Source organism: Schistocerca piceifrons, chromosome 2 (assembly GCF_021461385.2).
Source record: "Schistocerca piceifrons isolate TAMUIC-IGC-003096 chromosome 2, iqSchPice1.1, whole genome shotgun sequence".
In the NCBI taxonomy this organism is placed as follows: Eukaryota; Metazoa; Arthropoda; class Insecta; order Orthoptera; family Acrididae; genus Schistocerca; species Schistocerca piceifrons.
This window is the reverse complement of record NC_060139.1, coordinates 785,952,018-785,972,449: the sequence shown is the minus strand read 5'-3', so window position 1 is coordinate 785,972,449 and position 20,432 is coordinate 785,952,018. Positions and strand designations below refer to the sequence as shown.

At 42.5% G+C, this 20,432-nt stretch overlaps 1 protein-coding gene across 2 annotated transcripts in view; it reads left to right on the top strand.

Annotated features, from left to right (window-relative positions):
* LOC124777382 (suppressor of lurcher protein 1-like) overlaps positions 1-20,432 on the top strand; it is a 726,507-nt gene that overhangs the window by 512,003 nt on the left and 194,072 nt on the right. For both annotated transcript variants that reach the window (XM_047252770.1, XM_047252771.1), the window contains exon 6: positions 11,123-11,276. In XM_047252770.1, the coding sequence (XP_047108726.1) occupies positions 11,123-11,276 (154 nt within the window). The remainder of the gene's footprint in view (positions 1-11,122; positions 11,277-20,432) is intronic.

The following is a 20,432-nucleotide window of genomic DNA, read 5'->3' as shown; positions in this document are numbered from 1 at the left end:
AGGGACGGGTGTAAGGAGTGTGTCGGAACTCTCCTTTACATTTAGAACAATATAGTCAACTTAAAGCTATTCTTTGAATTGTGTAAGCACTCAGATATCGATAGTAACAATTTGAGAGCGAAACATGGGAGCTCATTTCTAAGCATTGTTGTGAGACGAGCTGTGTCAGTGAGAGTGGCAGTAGTAGTGTCGATCGAAGGCTCGGAGACAGAAGACGTGTCACGCTGCCCTCACGTCAGTGACGGCAGATCTCACCACACTCAAGGCCTGATTTCATTTATACAGCCAGGAGAGATTTCGATGGCCGGAAGATGGAACTGAAGGCAAAATTCGCAAGCATAGCGCAAAAGCAATAGCAGGGTTAGGCTCGTGACTGTTAGTCCGAGTCTGCGATAATCCCATTTCTTTCTTGTCAGTTAAAGAAGCCTCCTCCTTATCCTACAAATAATAATAATTATTCTCCATATCTGATTGAAATATTAATGCCATGGTTATTAAGTGTTAATGTAACTTTGAAATGGAAATAATTTCTTAATCTGGCACTCAGCCATTACTGACGCTTATGCCATTGTAATTGTCATTGTCATTGTCTATTATTGGTTATTGGTTACGGGTTATGAGGATTCTGAAGTTTTAAATGGACTTAATTTATGAAATCCCTTCTCACAAGTCATTTAGTAGTAAACAGGAACCCAGCAAACTTGCTGTTACTAAATTCATTCTTAGTAACAGTAAACTTAAACCGCTGCTGCTGCATATTACTGTAAACCACATGGAAAAAGGCAGTCATCTAAAGAGGTGAGTGCAAAACTTAAGGCCAAAACAGAGACACTGACCCACCACAACATGTTATGTACTCTAACCCAGTAAATTCCGTTGCACCAGTCAGATTCTCTATCACTTGTAAATTCATATTGAAATACGCAGTCAGATAACTTATTCAAATGTTAGTTTTAAGTTTTTCATGTTACGATCTGTTGAGGGCTTAAATGACAGTGAAACTGACACTCATACAACACGTACACATAGTTATCCAGGTTAGATTCCGTTTACTGTTAGCTCAGGTTCCTTACCGAGTCCATTTTCACAGACGAACACAGGCAATATTGGCTGCTGTTGCGAATAGTTGCACATATGTTACACGGGTATTGCTGGTTCTGGATGACGCTGGAGTTGTCGTCAAGTGATGTCCCACATGTGCCCCACTGGAGGCAGATCTAGTGATCGAGTGGACCAAGGTAACATGTCGACACTTTGTAGAGGATGTCGTATCGCATACCATAACTCCAGGTGTAGGTCCAGTGTGTCTAGCATGTAGACAAGCTCGTTGAAGGAGCTCAACTTGCCTCTTTGTATCCAATGCGCGGCCATATCCGGCTCCGAAGCAGAAACAGCTTTCATCAGAAAACACGATAGACCTACACCCTGCCCTCCAATAGCTTCCACCTTGACACCACTGAAGAAGAAAAAGGCGGTGGTTTGTGGTGCAAGTGCTATACTGCGTCTGGCTAGGAGCCGTAACCGATATATAGCAGTTCGTTGTATCACTGTGATGCCAACTACTGTTCAAACTGCTGCTGCAGGTGCTGTACGATGCGGCAGATCTTGATGATCTTCCCCCTCGGTAGTGCCAGGTGGCTGTCCGGAGCACAGTCATCATGCAACGGTGTGTTTCCATGATAATCGCTGGCAGCAGTCAAATACAATGGTTACATTCCTGCCAAGTCTGTCTGCAATATCGTACAAGGGACATCCTGCTTCACATAGCCGTATTACACGACTTCTTTCAAACTCTGTGAACTGTGATAATGGCGTCTTTCTCACCTTAAAGGCATTCTTGACTAATATCAACTCACCACGTTCAGTCTCAAGAGTAACTACCGCTCACGATCACTATAGCGTGTTTTTAAAGCAAACATGATTTGCATCCTCATACTGGCGTTACTAGCGTCACTCTTACGCGACAGGCACGAAATTTCAATGGAAATCGTCTTTCAGATGTAGAAACACACCTACCGTCTTTCGTTTATGTAGCACACTACCTTACTGGTGCAGCGAATTTTTTTCCGTCAGTGTCTTTTAAAGATGCGTCGGCTTCGTAATGGAACATCTATTAACAGTAAGCATTAAAAATTAATATGCCTATATTATCCTATAAGAAGAAATAACGTATTAAACTAAGCAGCCAAAAGTCGCAGCAAGCCGTGTCCTGTAGAAAAAATGGGTCGTGTTTCACAAGGGAATGCCGCACCTAGGTGCGGCCGATGACGCAAATTAGATATGGTACCTCAGTATCCTGCTACAGACAGGTGTCAAATCAACATGGCATCGCGTAGCGAGTAGACCGACTTTGAACTTGGGAAGGCAAAAGATGAAAGACACGTTGTCGTTGATATCGACAATTACAAAACATCGCGAATTTTTGAGGTTAACAGTGTCTAAGATTTATATTCCACATTTCAGGGACAATTTTTCGAAATGCTTAAACTGTCACACAGGAATATCAAAAGCAATGGACGAAACGATGTCACGTCACCTCCGTGGAGCCATATGGGGTGACAGTGTGCAATTACTCAGGTCACCACTCGTCTAGTACTAGTCACACCACTACTGGCTTGAATGTGGTCGCCAGGAACCCCTTATTACCTGGAATGAGTCAAACGCACCGCGTGGGCAAGAGGTGAAAACCGTTTCTATGTCCAATGCCTTTCCATGGTTTTTGGCCACTGAGTGTATATGTTCAAATGTGTTTGAATTCCTAAGTGACCAAACCGCTGAGATCATCGGTCCATAGGCTTACACAGTACTTAATCTAACTTTAACTTATGCTAAGAGCAACACACACCCGTGCCCGAGGGAGGGCTCGAACTTCTGCGGGAGGGGCCGCGCATTCCGTGACATGGCACTTCTAACTTCGCGGCCATTCCGCGCGGCTGAGTGTATATCACCATGAGTTATGGGAATCTCCTTTTTTCCTAATTTCATTTTCAGCTTTTTGCAACCATGTTTCAGAATTACTGATATCAATGATGCTGTATCTCACGTAGTGAAATGCCTAAGAGAGGACTCGTTCCAGATCAAAAAGAGAAAAAGGTTATTAATCAAAACAATACATTGACAAAATAAAAACCTCTTCACACAAAAATTAACACAGAACTCTCTTAGTCTTCTGTCAGGAGTGTGCCTGATAAACAACAAAGTAAATTAAGATGACGGGATGTAGAGACTAACACAATGCAGCTTCCCACGGGGAAGGAAGTAGAACGTACTTTGCCGAAACTCGCCGAAGATCTCAGGGGCGATTTTGGAAATATGTGAAGTTCCTCTACAATGGCTTCTAGAGAGCTCTGATTGAAGGACTAGCATCAGACGGCACCTGAGTCGACCCAGAGCGTCGGGGGTGAACCGCTAATGACTAGAACTGCGCCGCTATAAATAGCCGGCGCGCTGAGGTACACCTGTGATCTATTTCCGCGCACGTGGGAGGGAAGTAGATACCCAGCGAACAGTAACCCAGGTGGCGCTTGCGCTACCGTGTACAGGTTTCAATACGACTAAGGCTGGTGATCGAAGTCCTGGGAAGCGACGCCTTGGGACTGTTACGTGTGCGCTGTTTCTCCGTCCGAAGGGTTGCCGATCCCTTCAGGGGCCTATGACAACCGACTTCGTGCAGGAAGCCAAATTCATTGATTTCCCTTCTTCTATTCCCAATTCACTTTCGATGCCAAATGTCTTTCGAAAGTATTGTCATGACCCTCCACCATGCTGAAACAGCAGAACTCATTTGCTTGCTCTTCACTCAAATTATGACTGACGAGTGTGGTGGTCACTGCGTACTACCATTCATTATTTTCGTCGTTGGTTGACTTATCCTAGTATAAATACAATGCTAAGTAGACTATTAAATCACGATGTCATTCGAAAGTAGAAATACTACAACTTTAGATTTGGTAATCGATCTTCTTAAATTTGAGGGTTATATTCTATGATACGTATGGATGTTGGTGATGGATATGGCAAATCAGGATAGACATTTAACCATAGACACAGTAGCTAAAGCAGTCTGCCCTTCTGAGGAATATAGCATGCCAACACAAAATCAGATCCGTGGAAACTCTAGGGGGCAGTGCAAATGTTTACTGCTGACCATGTTCAATATCAGATGTGGAAAATCTAATACTTTACAGCTGCTTCCACAAGCGATATCGAATTGTTGTAAAGACATTGGTTTTGTACTGTATAGGGGCGTTGTTCAATTCTACATCAAGCCATTGTGATGTTCGTTGTATGTACGGCTTGCAATATTCACCTGTTATATGAGTCGTGTGTTTCTCAAATCAAGAATTATATGTGCTACTAACTTTCCTCCGACAACTTTACTCGTACGTACAAAACAGAATTCTCTCTCCCCTTTCTCTGTCCATCTCCTCCTCTCCCCGCTCTCAGCCTACCTTCTATTCCCCTTCTCCCTGACCATCCCCTTCTGCCCTCTACTTATATATTCGTCTCCTCCTCTCACTCTCTCCGTTAATCGCCTCATACCCCTCTATCTGTCCATCCCCTCTTCTCCCTCTATCCCTGTCCACATCCTCCTGCCCCTCTCTGTCTGCTGCGACGAGACTATCTGTCCAATAGCATGTCACTCCAATCCGACTATGCCAGTGTTGTGTCTGAGACAAGTAAACAAATAAATAATCAAAGTACAATAACTGTGTTCTTCGGGACACTGAAATGTAACGTACCACTCTTGTATAAATGAATACAAATAGCACCTCCAGGAACGGGTAACTTCCACTCTCTAAGTACCTAACTCGATACAGTATAAAACTGAGAGTTTCTCTTACAAATCTGCATCTATCAAGTTTTATTCCAAGATGACTTCCTGGAGATCCACGGTATTGGAAACTGCACCATTCTCCGTAGACTGCAGTAAATATTAGCTCGCATGCTTCTTAGTGTGGACTCCAACGGTGGGCTGGTCGTACCGTGAACTTGCAGAGGACTTAGCGTAGACTGTCTGCAAAGGCCCAGAGGCAAAGGTTATATTATCAAGCGCATGACTACATTCAAGCCGCACAATTGGTTTCCGCTGGCCGACATGACAAGCTGTTGGCTCATTGGCCCTCTGCGTAGCGCAACGTCATCAGTCATGTGACTGGTATCTGCGGAAGGCGTGGAATTGTAGTTACGTTGGTTGCGGTGTCCTCTTGGGTGGCCTTTGCTGTCAGCCTTGTCGAACAGCAGCGCCTACTGTTTATGCAAGTAGTAACACCGCGTCGTACAAACGGATGTAGTGCGACGAGGGCCAGAGGACGTATTACTGTCCGTTATCTAATACTCCTCTCTCTGACTCACCCCTCCTCATACCTCTTTCATTGCGCATCTCTTCCTCCCCTTTCTCTCTCCATTTCTTCCTACCCGCTCTGTCCATCTCCTCTCCCCTCTGTCAGTTTTCTCCTCCACCCTCTGTCTATGTTACTCTGTTTTTACCTCCACCTGAACGGGAGGTAGTTCTTACCCCCACAGTACCTTTTTGAAGAAAATAAAAGGTATGTACACCGAGTCTGCTTGAACTCGATCTAGTGATTTAGTAGCAGATGAGGAACATTTTACAATACACGATTATATCCTGACACTAATACACTTCTAACATTCTGAGTGGTGTCTGTTTGTTCTATATCGTGTCTCCCTACCACTTTCGCGCAACGACGCTCTGAGCATGTTTTTTAGGGAATTGACTAGTTTGAACCTGGGACCTGTTGCTGGTAAGGAGACGCCAGACCACACATGACATGTAGAATTCAGAAGAGTTCAGTGACACTAGCGATGATATAGCCAAATACTTAATTATTTCTGCGTCAGCTCCACTGCACTCCCTGTAAAAGAATCTTAATACTAACTAAATTTAGTGGAAGGGGTTCAAGACTTTCCTATTTTTAGTTAGCTGGTAAAATAATTTCGAAAAAGCAGTTAAGTTTACCATTGGAAATTTTATTCTACTCACAAAACATTGTTTATAAATTGCACTATTGATAAAAGGAAATGTTTTAATACAGGATGATAAAAACCAACAAAAATGTGAACGAATATTCCCTGAATGGGTTTCCAAGTTCTACAATGGATCGAAGGATGACCTATGCCATATCACATCTATAATCTATGTTTAAATTAAGTTTCACAAAAGAGAAAACTAACAAAATGGTCCACAGTGACCCTCAATTATCTTTAATTACTTATCTAACTTGTCGTAAATTACAGTGGCTGATGTGGCTTCTCAATAAATATATAACTGAAAAATCATCGCGTTTCAGATTTTTACTTCAAGTGGCAAATGTGAACACCATGAGCTTTAATTGACGATCGACACTAGTATTACGCAAAAAGGGGGTGTAACAGATGAGACTTCTGCAGTTCTGAGTGAAGCTTTATGCACTGTTATGCGGCATCGCGTGCATTAATTACCTTGTCGGTGTTCGTCAGGGGGTGGCGGGAAGCACAGCTCCGCTCACCTCGCCGTCTCCTAAGCAACTCCTCTACTAACTTCTCCTTACTACAATTTACCGAAGTTGGTTCAAAAAAAACTATCTGACTGTGTTTTCATCTGACCAATCAGGGTCTCAATGTTAACCTTAAGCTCCGCCTACAAAAATTCTGTCTATCCAATTAGAAACGTTATACTTTTCGTGGTGGGGCGATGTTTTTAAAGTTTGCAACGTAACAGAGACGCGAAAAGTCTCACGCTAAAACTTGCAGCTGGTGTGGTCCTTTTAGCGTTATCGTAAGATCTGTACTGTTCTTCTGGAGGGCTCTAGCTTTTAACATGGGCTGGGGGGTGGTCCTAACAGAGACGCGAGAAAGTCTCACGCTAAAACTTGCGGGTTGTGTGGTCCTAGCGGTTAGCTGTCGACGTGGTTGTCCGTCCGTCCCTTATCGTAAGGCCTTCCAGCTTAACACGGTTCTGCTCTCGGCTTCTGTTCTCGTTTCTCCCCTCGGAACTGCGTCTGTCTCACGGTGGGAAGGTATGATATGCATTTAGGCATTCTTGTGTTAGTCTGTGGTATTCCATTTGCTCACTCGTTACTCGTATTACTTTGGTTAATTTAATGTCACGATTTATTCGAAGCTATGTGACATACTACAGGATTTGCTTATCATGTCAGGGTTTTCATGGAAGATGTTGGGTTTACCTGACGCCTTACACACTGAAGCGCCAAAGAAACTGGTATAGGCATGTATTTCCAAATGCAAAGATACGCAAACAGGCAGAATACGGCGCTGCGGTCGGCAACGCGTTTATAAGACAACAAATGTGTGGTGCAGTTTTTAGATCGGTTACTGCTGCTACAGAGCCATGTTATTTAGATTTAAGTGAGTTTGAAAGTGATGTTCCAGTCGGCGCAGGAGAGATAGGACACAGCATCTCCGAGGTGGCGATGAACTGGGAATTTTCCCGTACGTACCGTGAATATCACGAATCCGGTGAAACATCAAATCTCCGACATTGCTGCGACCGGAAAAAGATCCTGCAACAACGGGACTAAAGACGCCTCAAGAGAATCTTTCAACGTGACAGAAGAGCAACCCTTCCCGCAAACTGCTGCAGATTTCGTTACTGGGCAATGAACAAGTGCCAGCGTGCGAACCATTCAACGCAACATCAAATGATATGGGCATTCGGAGCCGAAGGCCCACACGTGTACCCTTGATGACTGCACGATACAAAGCTTTACGCGTTGCATGAGTTCGTCAACACCGACATTGGACTGTCGATTACTGGAAACATGTTGGCTGGTCGGACAAGTCTCGTTTCAAATTGTATCAACCGGATGAACGTGTACGGGTATGGAGACAACCTCATGAATCCATGGACGCAGAATGTCAGCAGCGTAGTGTTAAGGCTGGTGGAGGCTCTATAATGGCCTGGGGCGTGTGCATTTGGAGTGGTATGGGACCCCTGATACGTCTAGAAACGACTTTAACCGGTGACACGTACGTAAGCGTCCTGTCTGATCGCCTGCATGCATTCATGTCCATTGGTCATTTCCAACAGGACAATGCGACACCCCACACGTCCAGAATTACTACAGAGTGGCTCCAGGAACGCACATCTGAGTTTAAACACTTCCGCTGGTCACCGAACTCCCCAGAGATGAACGTTATTAGGCACATCTGGGATGCCTCGCAACGTGCTGTTCAGAAGAGATCTCCACCCTGTCGTACTCATACTGATTTATGGACAGCGCTGTAGGATTCGTGGTGTCAGTTTCCTACAGCACTACTTCAAACGTTAGTAGAGTCCCTGGCACGTCGTGTTGCGGCAGTTCTGCTTGCTCACGGGGCGCTACACGGTATTAGGCAGTTTCTCTGGCTCTTCAGTGTATATTTCTGACAATGTCTCCTGGAGAGGTTTATTGAATTCAGTGTAAAGAAAGATTCACATGTAAAGTTTTTCTTTCCTTGATCTCATGGAGGTACACTTGATTATTAGTTTCGGCAGGGCTAAGTGGTCAGAAGATCTGAAGATGGCAGCTTAGCCCTGCCGAAACTAGTAGACTAGTGTACATACATGCGATCAAGGCAATACAAACTTCTTATTTGAAGCTTTCTTTACATTTATATATTTCAGTTGAATAAATTATACATAGGACGAGACTCTCACGTCTTCATAAAAACAAAAACAAAATGTTTTAAGACTCAGTTTCAGTCATCATAATCTTTTTGCACGGGAAAAACGTCAAACAATCTGTTGGATGTATTCCTTGAAAACGTGACATGAATGCTGTGATGGGAAGAAAATACAGCAGCAGTATTATAATTGCAATTGGTGAGCTATGCTACACAGTGTTAGATGTACTCAGCGGAAGAATATTAGTTACCTCTTGAAAGATCACTCTGCTCTCTTCGGAGAGCAGCAGACGGTCTAGGTCCGTTACCTGGCAGTCATTTGACACTCCAGTGCCGATTTAAGTCACGGGGCTGAGAAGTCATATGTTTGCCATTCGGTTGTACGGGATCAACGAAGTACTAAGCGTCGAAACACATACCTGACGTATTATAGAAAGGAGTTATCGCGTTTGGACGTGCCCGTGACGCATTGTGAATGATGTCCTATTTATTTTTCATACTTTTTCATACTTTTCCACATGTCTAAATGGACTGTCGTATCATTCGCAGAAAAGTAACATGACGTAACAGCAGTGGTTATACGAGTGTTGGAACACAAATAGTGGCAACTATTTATTCACAGCCGATATAATAGAGTTAGGTGTTTGCACTTGTTACTGTCTTTCAAAGTAGTCACCAGCGTTGTGTAGAACCCGTTGCCAGTGTTGTGGAAGGCATAGTATACCGTCAGCAGAGCCTGTTTCGTTGATGATGCGAATGGAACGGTCTAAATTTATGGTGATTCTCATGTACGGCTGTGATGGTGTTATCCTAACGCATTACGTTCCCCCTCTACAGACCATCAATGCAGAGTATTGCCGTTCGTTTTTGGAGCATCACCTGAGACCAGCTTTGCGAAAGAAGCGGCGACACTTTCTGCGCAACCCACCCATCATTTTGTACGGCAATGCGCGGGCGCATACAGCGCAAGCTGTGGCTGCTTTGTTCGGTCGATGGGACTGGGACGTACTGTACCATTCGCCACATTCCCCGGACTTAAGTCCTTGTGACTTTGATTTGATTCCAAAGATGAAAGGCTGTACACCGCTCCATTCGCACCATCAACATAACAGGCTCTGCTCGCATTCGGAAGGACGACGGTTCAATCGCGCGTCCGGCCATCCTGATTTAGGTTTTCCGTGATTTCCCTATATCACTTCAGGAAAATGCCGGGATGGTTCCTTTGAAAGGGCACGGCCGATTTCCTTCCCCATCCTTCCCTAACCCGAGCTTGTGCTCCGTCTCTAATGACCTCGTTGTCGATGGGACGTTAAACACTAATCTCCTCCTCCTCCTCCACAGGCTCTGCTAACGGTATACCACGCTTTCCACATCGCTGGCAACGGGTTCTAAACAACGCTGGTGACTACTTTGAAGGACAGTAACAGGTGCAAAGATGTAACTCTTTTTTATCGGTTGTGAATAAATAATTGCCACTATTTAAGTTGCAACCCTCGTAAAAAGAAGCTAAATGCTGTTGCCGGAAGCTTTTTTTCTAGAGATCATCCCACGTTTCAGAGGGCTCTCAAGATGGTCGATTGTACCATAGAAACCAGTGAAGTTAGTGAGAAGTAATACAACTGATGGTGTTACTGGTGCTGCTCATAAATGTTCTTCAAACTTCTGTATCTTTGGGAAGATAATGCTGACGAAACTTCCGTTCTCTAGGAAGTAAGAGACATTAACAGGATGACATGCATACATTCATTGATTGAGGAACACTCAGGCACCCTAAATAACCCAATCCAAAACCCATAGAAAACCATTTGGATGTAGGGTGTTTGGAACATCTGGTTAAGAGTAGCCATGCACATCTCCGTAACTTTGCAGCCCTTAGAGGACGTAATAACGAACGAGTTGTTTTAGTTGGCTACAGCATACCTAAAGAATCTTGTGGACTCACATCCTCACCAAATTGAAGCCATTGTCCTGAGGTGATGACTAATTTTGTTCAGTGTGGATATCTACAAAGCGGTATGTACTGAAACGCATTAGTGGCGCCGCGCGGGATTAGACGATCGGTCCAAAGCGCTGCAGTCATGGACTGTGCGGCTGGTCCCGGCGGAGATTCGAGTCCTCCCTCGGGCATGGGTGTGTGTGTTTGTCCTTAGGATAATATAGGTTAAGTAGTGTGTAAGCTTAGGGACTGGTAACCTTAGCAATTAAATCCCATAAGATTTCACTTTTTTTTTTTTTTTTTTTTGCATTAGTGATGGTACATATTGTTGGAACAACACATCGGAAGAATACCAGCCAGAAAAATATCAGTTAGGTCGAGGCTTGGACCTGAAAATCTGAAGGACGCTAAAGACGTTAGTCTGCAGCTGCGGAGGAGCAATAGTAACTACGCGTACACCATATAATAATGGCCTGTCCTGTCATATGTTCATCCATTGACCAATGATGGCAGACGTGAGCGGGCTGGTGTTGTGACGGCTGTTCTTTTGTGGTGTCGCAGGCTCGTTCCGGTCGGACGGCCGGCCGGTGCTGGGTACGGAGTGCGACCAGCTGTTCTCCAGCGGGGACGGCCCCCGCAGCGGCCGCTTCTTCTCGCCGAGGTACCCCTCCAGCTACCCCAGCAACACAACCTGCAAGTACTACTTCAGGGCCAGGTAAGTCGTCCACACATCCAAATGTGGTTTCATTAACATGTCTGTTGACTTACCATATGATGTAACTCTCTTCAACTCGACGTTCACTTCATATATCCGAGATAGATCGCAAACAAGCGACGTGGTCCAAATCATAAGCTCTCCGTATTATAAGCTGCTTCTCATGTGGCGTAATGGCTTTCGGCTACTACGCAGAACTGCTTTAAATTATGCTCTGGTTTCCATGACGATGTTGTTACTTATATTTATTTTACTAATTTTCGTTGGGTGCTTCAAGATTTTTTTTTATGTGTTATGTCTTTCAGAAAGGATCCGTAGCCTTATCACCGTGTATGGGAAGCCAGACGTACCTCTTATTCGCAATGAGATATTAGGTTTTGCGTTCGATACCTTGTATGCTCCAAAAAGCCTCGCGCGAAAATGTAGTTTTCCAGAGGATCGTATCTCAATAGATTACAGAGACAAGAAGTCAAGTGCTTTGGATATTCCTTGCCCTAGCGAACGATTGTAAGCCTATAGGAAGAACTGTAATACTATAGCCATTCTACTGTAAAGCGTCAAAATTTAAGAATCGCACACTTTCTCCAGACCAAGCAAATTGAGCAGATCGTTTGGTTCTTTCCCATTAGGTGAGATCTGTGATAGCCCTTAATCGGCTTAAAAAAGCGTCATTTGCTCCTGGGCGGACTTGAGAAAATTCCGAGAAACCATGATCAGTATCACTTGCGGGGATGGCTAGGTCTGTAATTTCTATTTATGGCATACCGTCGAATTCTTTCCATTTTTTCTTGAGATGATGGTTTCTTGGAATCATGAAACATTTTCCGATAACATTATCGCTTACCGAGATTCAGAGGTTCAAAGTTATCGTACTTAGGCAATAAAATATGCACCTAATACCCGGCCTCTAGGAGTTGTATGAGACAGGCCAAATACCCAGGGACTTCAAGAGGGATATAATAATCCCAACTGCAAAGAAAGAAGTTGCTGACAGGTGTGAAAACTACCGTACTGTCAGTGTAGTAAACCATAGTTCCAATCCACTAACATCAATTCTGTACAGAAAAATGGAAAAACTGGTAGAAGCCGGCCTTGGAGAAGATCAGTTTGGATTCCAGAGAAATGTAGAAACACGTGAGGCAATACTGACCCTATGACTCATTGTGGAAGACAGGATAAGGAATGACTAACAAATGTTTATAGCATTTGTATACTTAGACAAAGCATTTGACAATGTTGACTGGAAAGCTCTCTTTGAAATTCTGTAGGCAGTAAGGAAAATACAGGGAGCCAAAGGCTATTTACAATTTGTGCAGAAACCAGACGACAGTAATGAGAGTCGAGGGTCATGAAAGGAAGGCAGCGGTAAGAAGGGAGTGAAACAGGGTTGTAGCTTATTCCCAATGTAATTCAGTCTATACACTGAATAAGCAGAAAAGGAAATCAAAGAAAAATTTGGAGAAGGAATTAAATTTCCGGGAAAAGAAATAAACACTTTGAGGGTTGCCGACGACATTTCAATTCTGTCAGAGATAGCAAAGGACCTGGAGCAGCAGTTGAACGGAATGAACATAGACTTGAAAGGAGGTTATAAGATGAGCATCAGCAAAAGCAAGACAAGGATAATAGAATGTGGTTGATCTATATAAGGTGATTCTGAAGGAATCAGATTAGGAACGAGACACTTAAAGTAGTATATGAATCTTGTTTACCTAGGTGGGAGAATAAATGATGATGGGCGAAGTAGAGAAGATATAAAATGCAGACTTGCAATGGCAAGACAAGTGTTTCTGCAAGAAAAAAATTGTTAACATCGAATATAGATTTAAGCGTTAAGAAATTTCTCCTGAAGGTATTTGTCTGGAGTGTAGCCATGTATGGAAGTGAAACAAGGTTGACAAACAGATTAGACAATAATAGAATAGAGGCTTTTAAGATGAGGTGCTATAGAAGAATGCTGAAGATTAGGTGTGCAAATCACGTAACTAATCAGGAGGTACTGAACAGAATTGAGGTGACAAGAAATTTGTGGCACAACCTGACCAAAAGAAGGGATCCGTTGATAGGACAGATTCTGACACATCAATAGCCAATTTGGTATTGAGAGGAAGTGTTGGAGGGGTGGGGGATGGGGGGGGGGGGGGGTTGGTCAAAAATCGTAAAAGAGAGACCAAGATTGCTGTAGTTGTTCGGAGATGAAAAGTCCTGCTCAGGACAGAGCAGCATGGAGAGCTGCATCAAACCACTCTTCGGACTGAAGGCCACAACAACAACATCCGTTGTGAGGCGTAAATGTAGTTTTAACTGGTGGAATTAACACGTGGCAACGGTTATGGAGATATCGCATGGGTTCTGAGATCACGAAACTACGTTTTTACTCGTCATTTTTCACCAACCAATCTTCACGACGCGTTATCTCTGTATATCGGGCACTTCCCGCCTATACAGGCTGTCTTGACCTTGAAATCATATGATAGTGCCGTCTGGCGGCGTAGACATCTCACAAAAATTATTTTGTCATTCTAAATTCTTTGCACTTATAAATCAAACACTACATATTTTGATGTAGTGTAGATGGAGCCTGAAACTGTGCATTTTGTGTAAAGTGAACTTGCTTTGCACGCGGATGACTTTGTGTTAACCTTATATTATGCGTACTCATTTGCTATTCATGTGTGTCAAAATTTGTAAATGTGCCGATACATACAAATAAAATGTCAAAAGAAACTTCCTGGCAGACCGAGACTCGAACTCGGGACCTTCTCATTCTTGAAATATCCGCCAGGCTTTAGCTATGTTTCCGCAATATCCTTTCTTCCAGGAGTGCTAGTTCTGCGAGGTTCGCAGAAGAGCTTCTGAGAAGTTTGGGATGTAGGACACGAGGTACTGGCAGAATTGAAGTTGTGAGGACGGGTCGTGAGTCGTGCTTGGGTAGCTCACTTGGTAGAGCACTTGTCCGCGAAAGGCAAAGGTCCCGAGTTCCAGTTTCGTTCTGGCACACAGGTTTAATCTGCTAGGAAGGTTCTTTTGTATGTATCAGTACATTTACAAATTGTGACACACATAAGTAGCAAATGAGTATGCATAATATAAGGTAAACACAAAGTCAAAACTTTACTGACCTATCGCATTTCTTTTATATAAGCAGCGCAGCCTGCTGTAACAGGGCGAAGAAGGAAATCAGTTGCAAAGTGTTCCTGTTGGAGCACGCAAAAGTCGAATACGCTCCCCTATAAAGACTGTGACAAAAAATGGGAAAACAGGAACCTCAATCCTCAATCCACCTTCGTCAACAAACCCTCTGGCATGCGAAAATATTCGCATCTTTTTCTGCTGAATGAACATAGCAGAGAGAAAGTGACGGTGGAAGAGAAAGAAGTCAGTTTCAGTGGAAGAGAAAGAGAGAGTAGACAGTGATGTTAAGAGAGAGAGAGGAGCAGTGAAAAAGAAACAGAGATGGAAGAAGATAGCAGCATTGGGAGCCAAAGAGAGAGTAGATATTGACGGTCAGTGAGAGTGGGGACTACACACATGCTTTGGGGGTCTGAGCGCTCCGAGACTTGTGAATTTTAAATACGTGGGTATGGGAGAAAAGTAATTTTGGATCTGCCCAGGGTACAGCGGCGACGTTAGCAATGGGAAAGAAAGACAAAAGGAGACAGAGTAAGTGAGAGAGGAGACAGTGCTGGTGGGATTTACTGTAGATCAATGGGAAAGAAGGAGATCGATGGAGAAACACATCTATAGCCAGTGGCACTGAGAGGGAGACGCTGATTATGAAGAGTTAGCTACAAAGAGGGTCTGGATAAAAGGATGTGCAATGCCCTTTGTGAAAAGTGTGCAAGTATGCTCGCATGCAAAAATTTTTGGTGAGGAAGGCGGAATGAAGACTGAGACACCTGGTTCCCCACTTTTCTGGCAGAGTCTTTTAAAGGGGAGCACGATCTTATTTTTTGTACTCCGACAAGAGCATTTTTCGCCTCATAAAGTAATCCTCCAAAACTTGGTGTGAGACTACTATTAACCTTAACTTCAAATTACTTTTTAGAAGAGACTTTTGAAGCAACTGATGTCTTGCAATTGAAGCAAGAGATCAATATATGCTGAGTTTTACAATTTTTTTACTTAAGAGACATATATTTAATTAATTAAAACGCCGATTATAAAAACTTCGATAAACATACGTCGATGTCTTTCGTAATACTTTTTCTTCACGAAATCCAGTTTCATTTCCTAATGTGCTTATCAAACAAATACGTTTGACGTACATTAGTGTGGTTTTTTTCTCGTGGTATTTAGTCGTGTATGTCATTTGTCCTTCCATGTCCTTGAAACTGGGTTCAATATTACCTGCGAAAAAATGCTCCTAACACAGCACAAAAAAGGTGAAACCCTCCTGTTTAAAAGTAGGGCACCGGCTGCCTCATTTTACCTTCCCCTCAGCACATCTAAAAATGCTCTCAAAAATTTTGTCATGTAAAAATATTAGCGTTCGTTTTTATATGTGACTCACTTCTCAGTCCTGAAAGCTCCGCTTACTGTAAATCGATCACAGCAACTAGGCTATCGCTGCAAGTCGTTCATACACATCCTAACCCGCTTGTTGATGCTCACTCTCTCATTCAGCGCTCTTCATTGTCGTTTTCGCACTGTGTCTGTCACTGCCTTCCATGTCACAGCCACAGTCTCCTCCGTTCTCTCCTTCTACTACTGTCTCCTTTCATTGTAACTGTTTCTCTCTTTCTTGCTGCTACAATCTCATTCAGTCCTTCTCACTGTTGCTGTCCCTTCTCACTGTCGCTATCTCACTCTTACTCATTTTGATTGCCATAGACTCAATCTCTCATTATCGCTGGCTCTCACCCACTTCCACGTTCTCCTCCTCTGTATTCCCGTCCCACTGGCACTGTCTCCTTTACTCTTTTCCTAGCATTCCTTAGGCATTCTCAACTAAGTTCCACTACCATTCTATCCCTCTCGTTCTCTGACACTGTCACTGTGTCCTTCGCTCTTTCTATACAATCACTATCTAGTATGTTGCAATACTTACTACTTTTCCGTCTGTTTCCATTCCCACTCCTTCTCTTGAAGCACAAAAGGGCAAATATGTTTGCATACTAAAAGTTTGTGAACATTATTAAGGGTGATGGAGAAGATTGAATGAGTCGTCTGGCACCCCACTTTTCGGTCAACATCTATTAAACAGAACCATATTCTCCTATTTGATGTTCCGATTGGTGAATTTTTCCGCTGGTTCCCTTCTTTCCACTGCTACAGCAGGGCATGCCACTCAAATGAAAATAACTTCATGCGTCGATAAAATTTTAATAATATGGTTACGTCAAATCGAATTGACGGAAAACTAATTGTACACCTCAGACCGAATTTTAATTTCACAAAATTTTTACTTGTACCAGAGTATCGGTTAGGGTCCTGGGAGCCCCTCTGATAACAGACACACTTAAAGCATATTTCTCCGTGCTACGTCACTTTACATATCCGTCTCACACCGGATTTTAAGTGTACAAGTACGATAAATCTTAACCTCTTTATTCCGGAAACGAATAAAGATATCAAGAAAATTTCCAACGTTGTTGGAGATCGCAATTTTAGGAATACACCGTATAACTCTCAGCCACTTGTTATTCACAGCCGTCTTGAAATCAGCGGCTTGTTTCTGGAACAAATAAACCATATTGTTGGGGTGCTTTCGATAACGCATGAAGATTTTTCAAAACGAGAAGATATCACTTCTAGATAAATGCTTAGACAATATGTCTTCAAAATCTGAGCAACTTTCTGCTGTTGGTCATTGAGATATTCGTTGCCGACGACGAAAAAATGGAGAGAAAAGCTTTTTCTGAGGAACCACCCATGAAGTTAATGGACACTGCATAATCATACAAAACAACCAACTGATTTGCTCCATTGGCTTACGCCGGAGAATGTGTGTAATATTTAAACTTCGACCCTTTACTATAGGATAGTTACAGTAAGATGGTCGTTCTGTTGGATGCACAAATGATCCCTAGCCCAAGGACTATCCGAAACACTTGACCCTATCTTTCTATCACCAACAGAACCCGATGAATGTGCCCCGGAAAAATTCTGGTTTTATACGCTGCATTTTGGAACACACTGGTAGAGCATGGTGTTGCATGCGTACCTACGGTATTTCACAAAAACTATACTGAGTCATGAGCTTGGCGAAAAACTACTTTCTCTTATTACGGGGGTATGTTAAGATATCTTAAGTTATCATCAAATTATTTACGAATATCACTACGTCAATCATGGGGTTCCCAAGCTAAGCAAAAGGCATTGGAAGCAGTAAGATGTGCTACAGAATAACAACCGTTTAATGTCTCACGAAGCACATGTAAAAGAAAAGTTAAAAAAGGGTTAAGAAACCCTTTATGCTAGAAGACAAGATTGTTGGGATGTGTATTCAGCCAAGAGCAAGAAGAAGAACACTTTAAACCCATATTTGACATGGACCGAAGATATTATGGCATATCAGTAACCGATTTGCGTCAATAATGAACCACACGTATTCAATAAACAGAAAAAGATGGTTGGGTTGGGTTGTTTTGGGGTAGGAGACCAGGCAGCGAGGTCATCGGGCTCATCGGATTAGGGAAAGATGGGGAAGGAAGTCGGCCGTGCCCTTTGAAAGGAACCATCCCGGCATTTGTCTGGAGCGATTTAGGGAAATCACGGAAAACCTAACTCAGGATGGCAGGACGCGGGATTGAACTGTCGTCCTCCCGAATGCGAGTCCAGTGTCCAACCACTGCGCCACCTCGCTCGGTCAGAAAAAGTTGGCTGGCAAAGAGTGGGTTACATAGTTTAGGTACATCCAAACATAAGCGATATTTCACTTCATCTGGGACTTATTTTTCATTTTGCCTGTCTCTAGCCACTTTTCCATATCGACTGGGAGAAGTAACAGATATTCTTCTGTTTGTCTTTCCCAGGGAGAAGTAACAGATATTCTTCCGTTTAAGTTGTCTTTCCCAACATAAAAATGGCATTTGAATAATCATAAAATTATTTTATAGTTACAGGATGAGTGCAATTTATTTTCTAACCTTTCTAATTCAGCATACCTTCATTATTTATCCGAACTACATAACTATTAATCAGAAGTATCTTCTTCTGTAGTATCCCATTTCTAGAGATCTATTGTCTTAGGGGGAAATAGTGTAGTATCGGAAGCACATGTTTTTCGAAATACTAATATTTTCGGAAGGTTGTACTGGAACATTCATTACACTAAACAGTTCTGTGACAATACTTTGTGAAAATATAAAATACAGAGCTGATCTAGTTTACCGACAATAGCATTAGTTTTGAATAAATTTTCTCTTCCTGTACTGACAGAGCCAACACCGAAATATACTCGAAAAACCCTAAATCTCTCTCGGAATTTAGTATTAAATACTTGTATTTTGAATGAGCACTAAGTTATAACCAGAGAAAGAGAAGATAAATACCAATGATCCACCAAAGTTTATCGACTTCCTTACCTTTAGCTTTTCTAAAAATTAACTCACTAACTCTTAGATGGGAATGTTTGCCTTCAATACACCGATGAGCGAAGATATTTTGACTATCTGTAAAATAGGATGTTGGTCCATCTTTGGAACGTATCGCAGCACTGATTCCGCATGGCTTGGATACGACAAATCCGTGGTAGGTTTCCGACGACACGCCTCACAAAATCCTACTCACAGGTCACGCAACTCCGGTGGTTTCTGAGCGGTCCCATAGCGTACCAGATATGTTCCAGCGAATTAACATCAGTCGATTTTACCAGCCAAAACATCAGTGTGAATGCACCACCATACTCTTTAAACCACAGGGTTCTGGCGTTTTGGCACAGACAGTCATGCTGTTGGAAGATGCCATGGTTATTTGCAAAGAAATAAGCGTTAAGGGATGCAGGTATATCACAATAGGTTTCTCTTACCACACAGATATTGTATTATGTTCTATTAGTGTCCCAGGGCTTATGGAATAGCAGATGAATGTCGTCCACAATATAATTCTGTCCCCACTGGTCTACGACTGTGGCGGGGAGCGAATTTGGAGAATATACGAGCATAAAATGGATTCCAGACTTCTATAGAGTACTGACTTCAGGCGTAAAGGCTTATAAGTGTGATTTTTCTGCGACCTTTACTGAAAAATATGTGAAAAAGACTTCAATTAATAAATTGTTTGGACTATATTATTTTTTAAAAACATGTGGGCATCACTAAACTTGGTTTAGTTTGATAAAGTAGGTTTGGTTTCCTGCTACATACTGATTTTATCCGTTGTTCTACGAAATACATGAGTATTATAAACAAGTAAACATTAACATTGTTGAATCACTTGGTGTTTATAATTGATTCTTTATGCCCTTTATGAAAATCATGAAAAATATCCTATCAAGATTTGCACTGCAGAGAACTCGGGCACTTAGTGATAAATGATAATTATTAACAAGTAAAACAATACAGTATTTAATCACCTGGTGTTTATAATCATTTATTATTATAATGAAAATTTTGAGAAACATCGCATCCGAGTTTACATTTCTGCGAACTCCGGCATTTAGTGATACAAGTCGCAAACGGCCCCTGTCGGTACCAAATTTAACGGATATTGAGAGGATTGTGTTGTGATTTCTTCTGTTCTACCGTCATCATTGACAGAAGGCACTCTTTGTCTGTCCTGTTTTGCTAATAGTTCCGTTTTGCATATAACATTGTGACGACTTATGCACTCATCTTTATTAAATGTACAGCAAATAGACTGTCATGTCATTTTTTCCGGATTCCAACCATACATCGGAAAATGGTGCATAGCAACTGAACCTTCGTTCCTGTTTGACACAACAAAATATGGGATTAATCAAAAAGTTTGACCCTACTTAACAAGACTATATCTTCTACAGGAGTGAAGACCTGAGACAAATTTGAACCTAGGCACACAACAACACAATTTTTATTTTAAAAAAACCACGCCATTTTACAAAGTTATAATATTTTACACACATGCTTATACAATCTACTCGTACTTTCAACGGGCAATATTCAGATTCGTCCCATACGGTTGCCAGCATGTCAGAAGTTACGGCATTAACTGTTGATGCTTTTTACGGCGTTG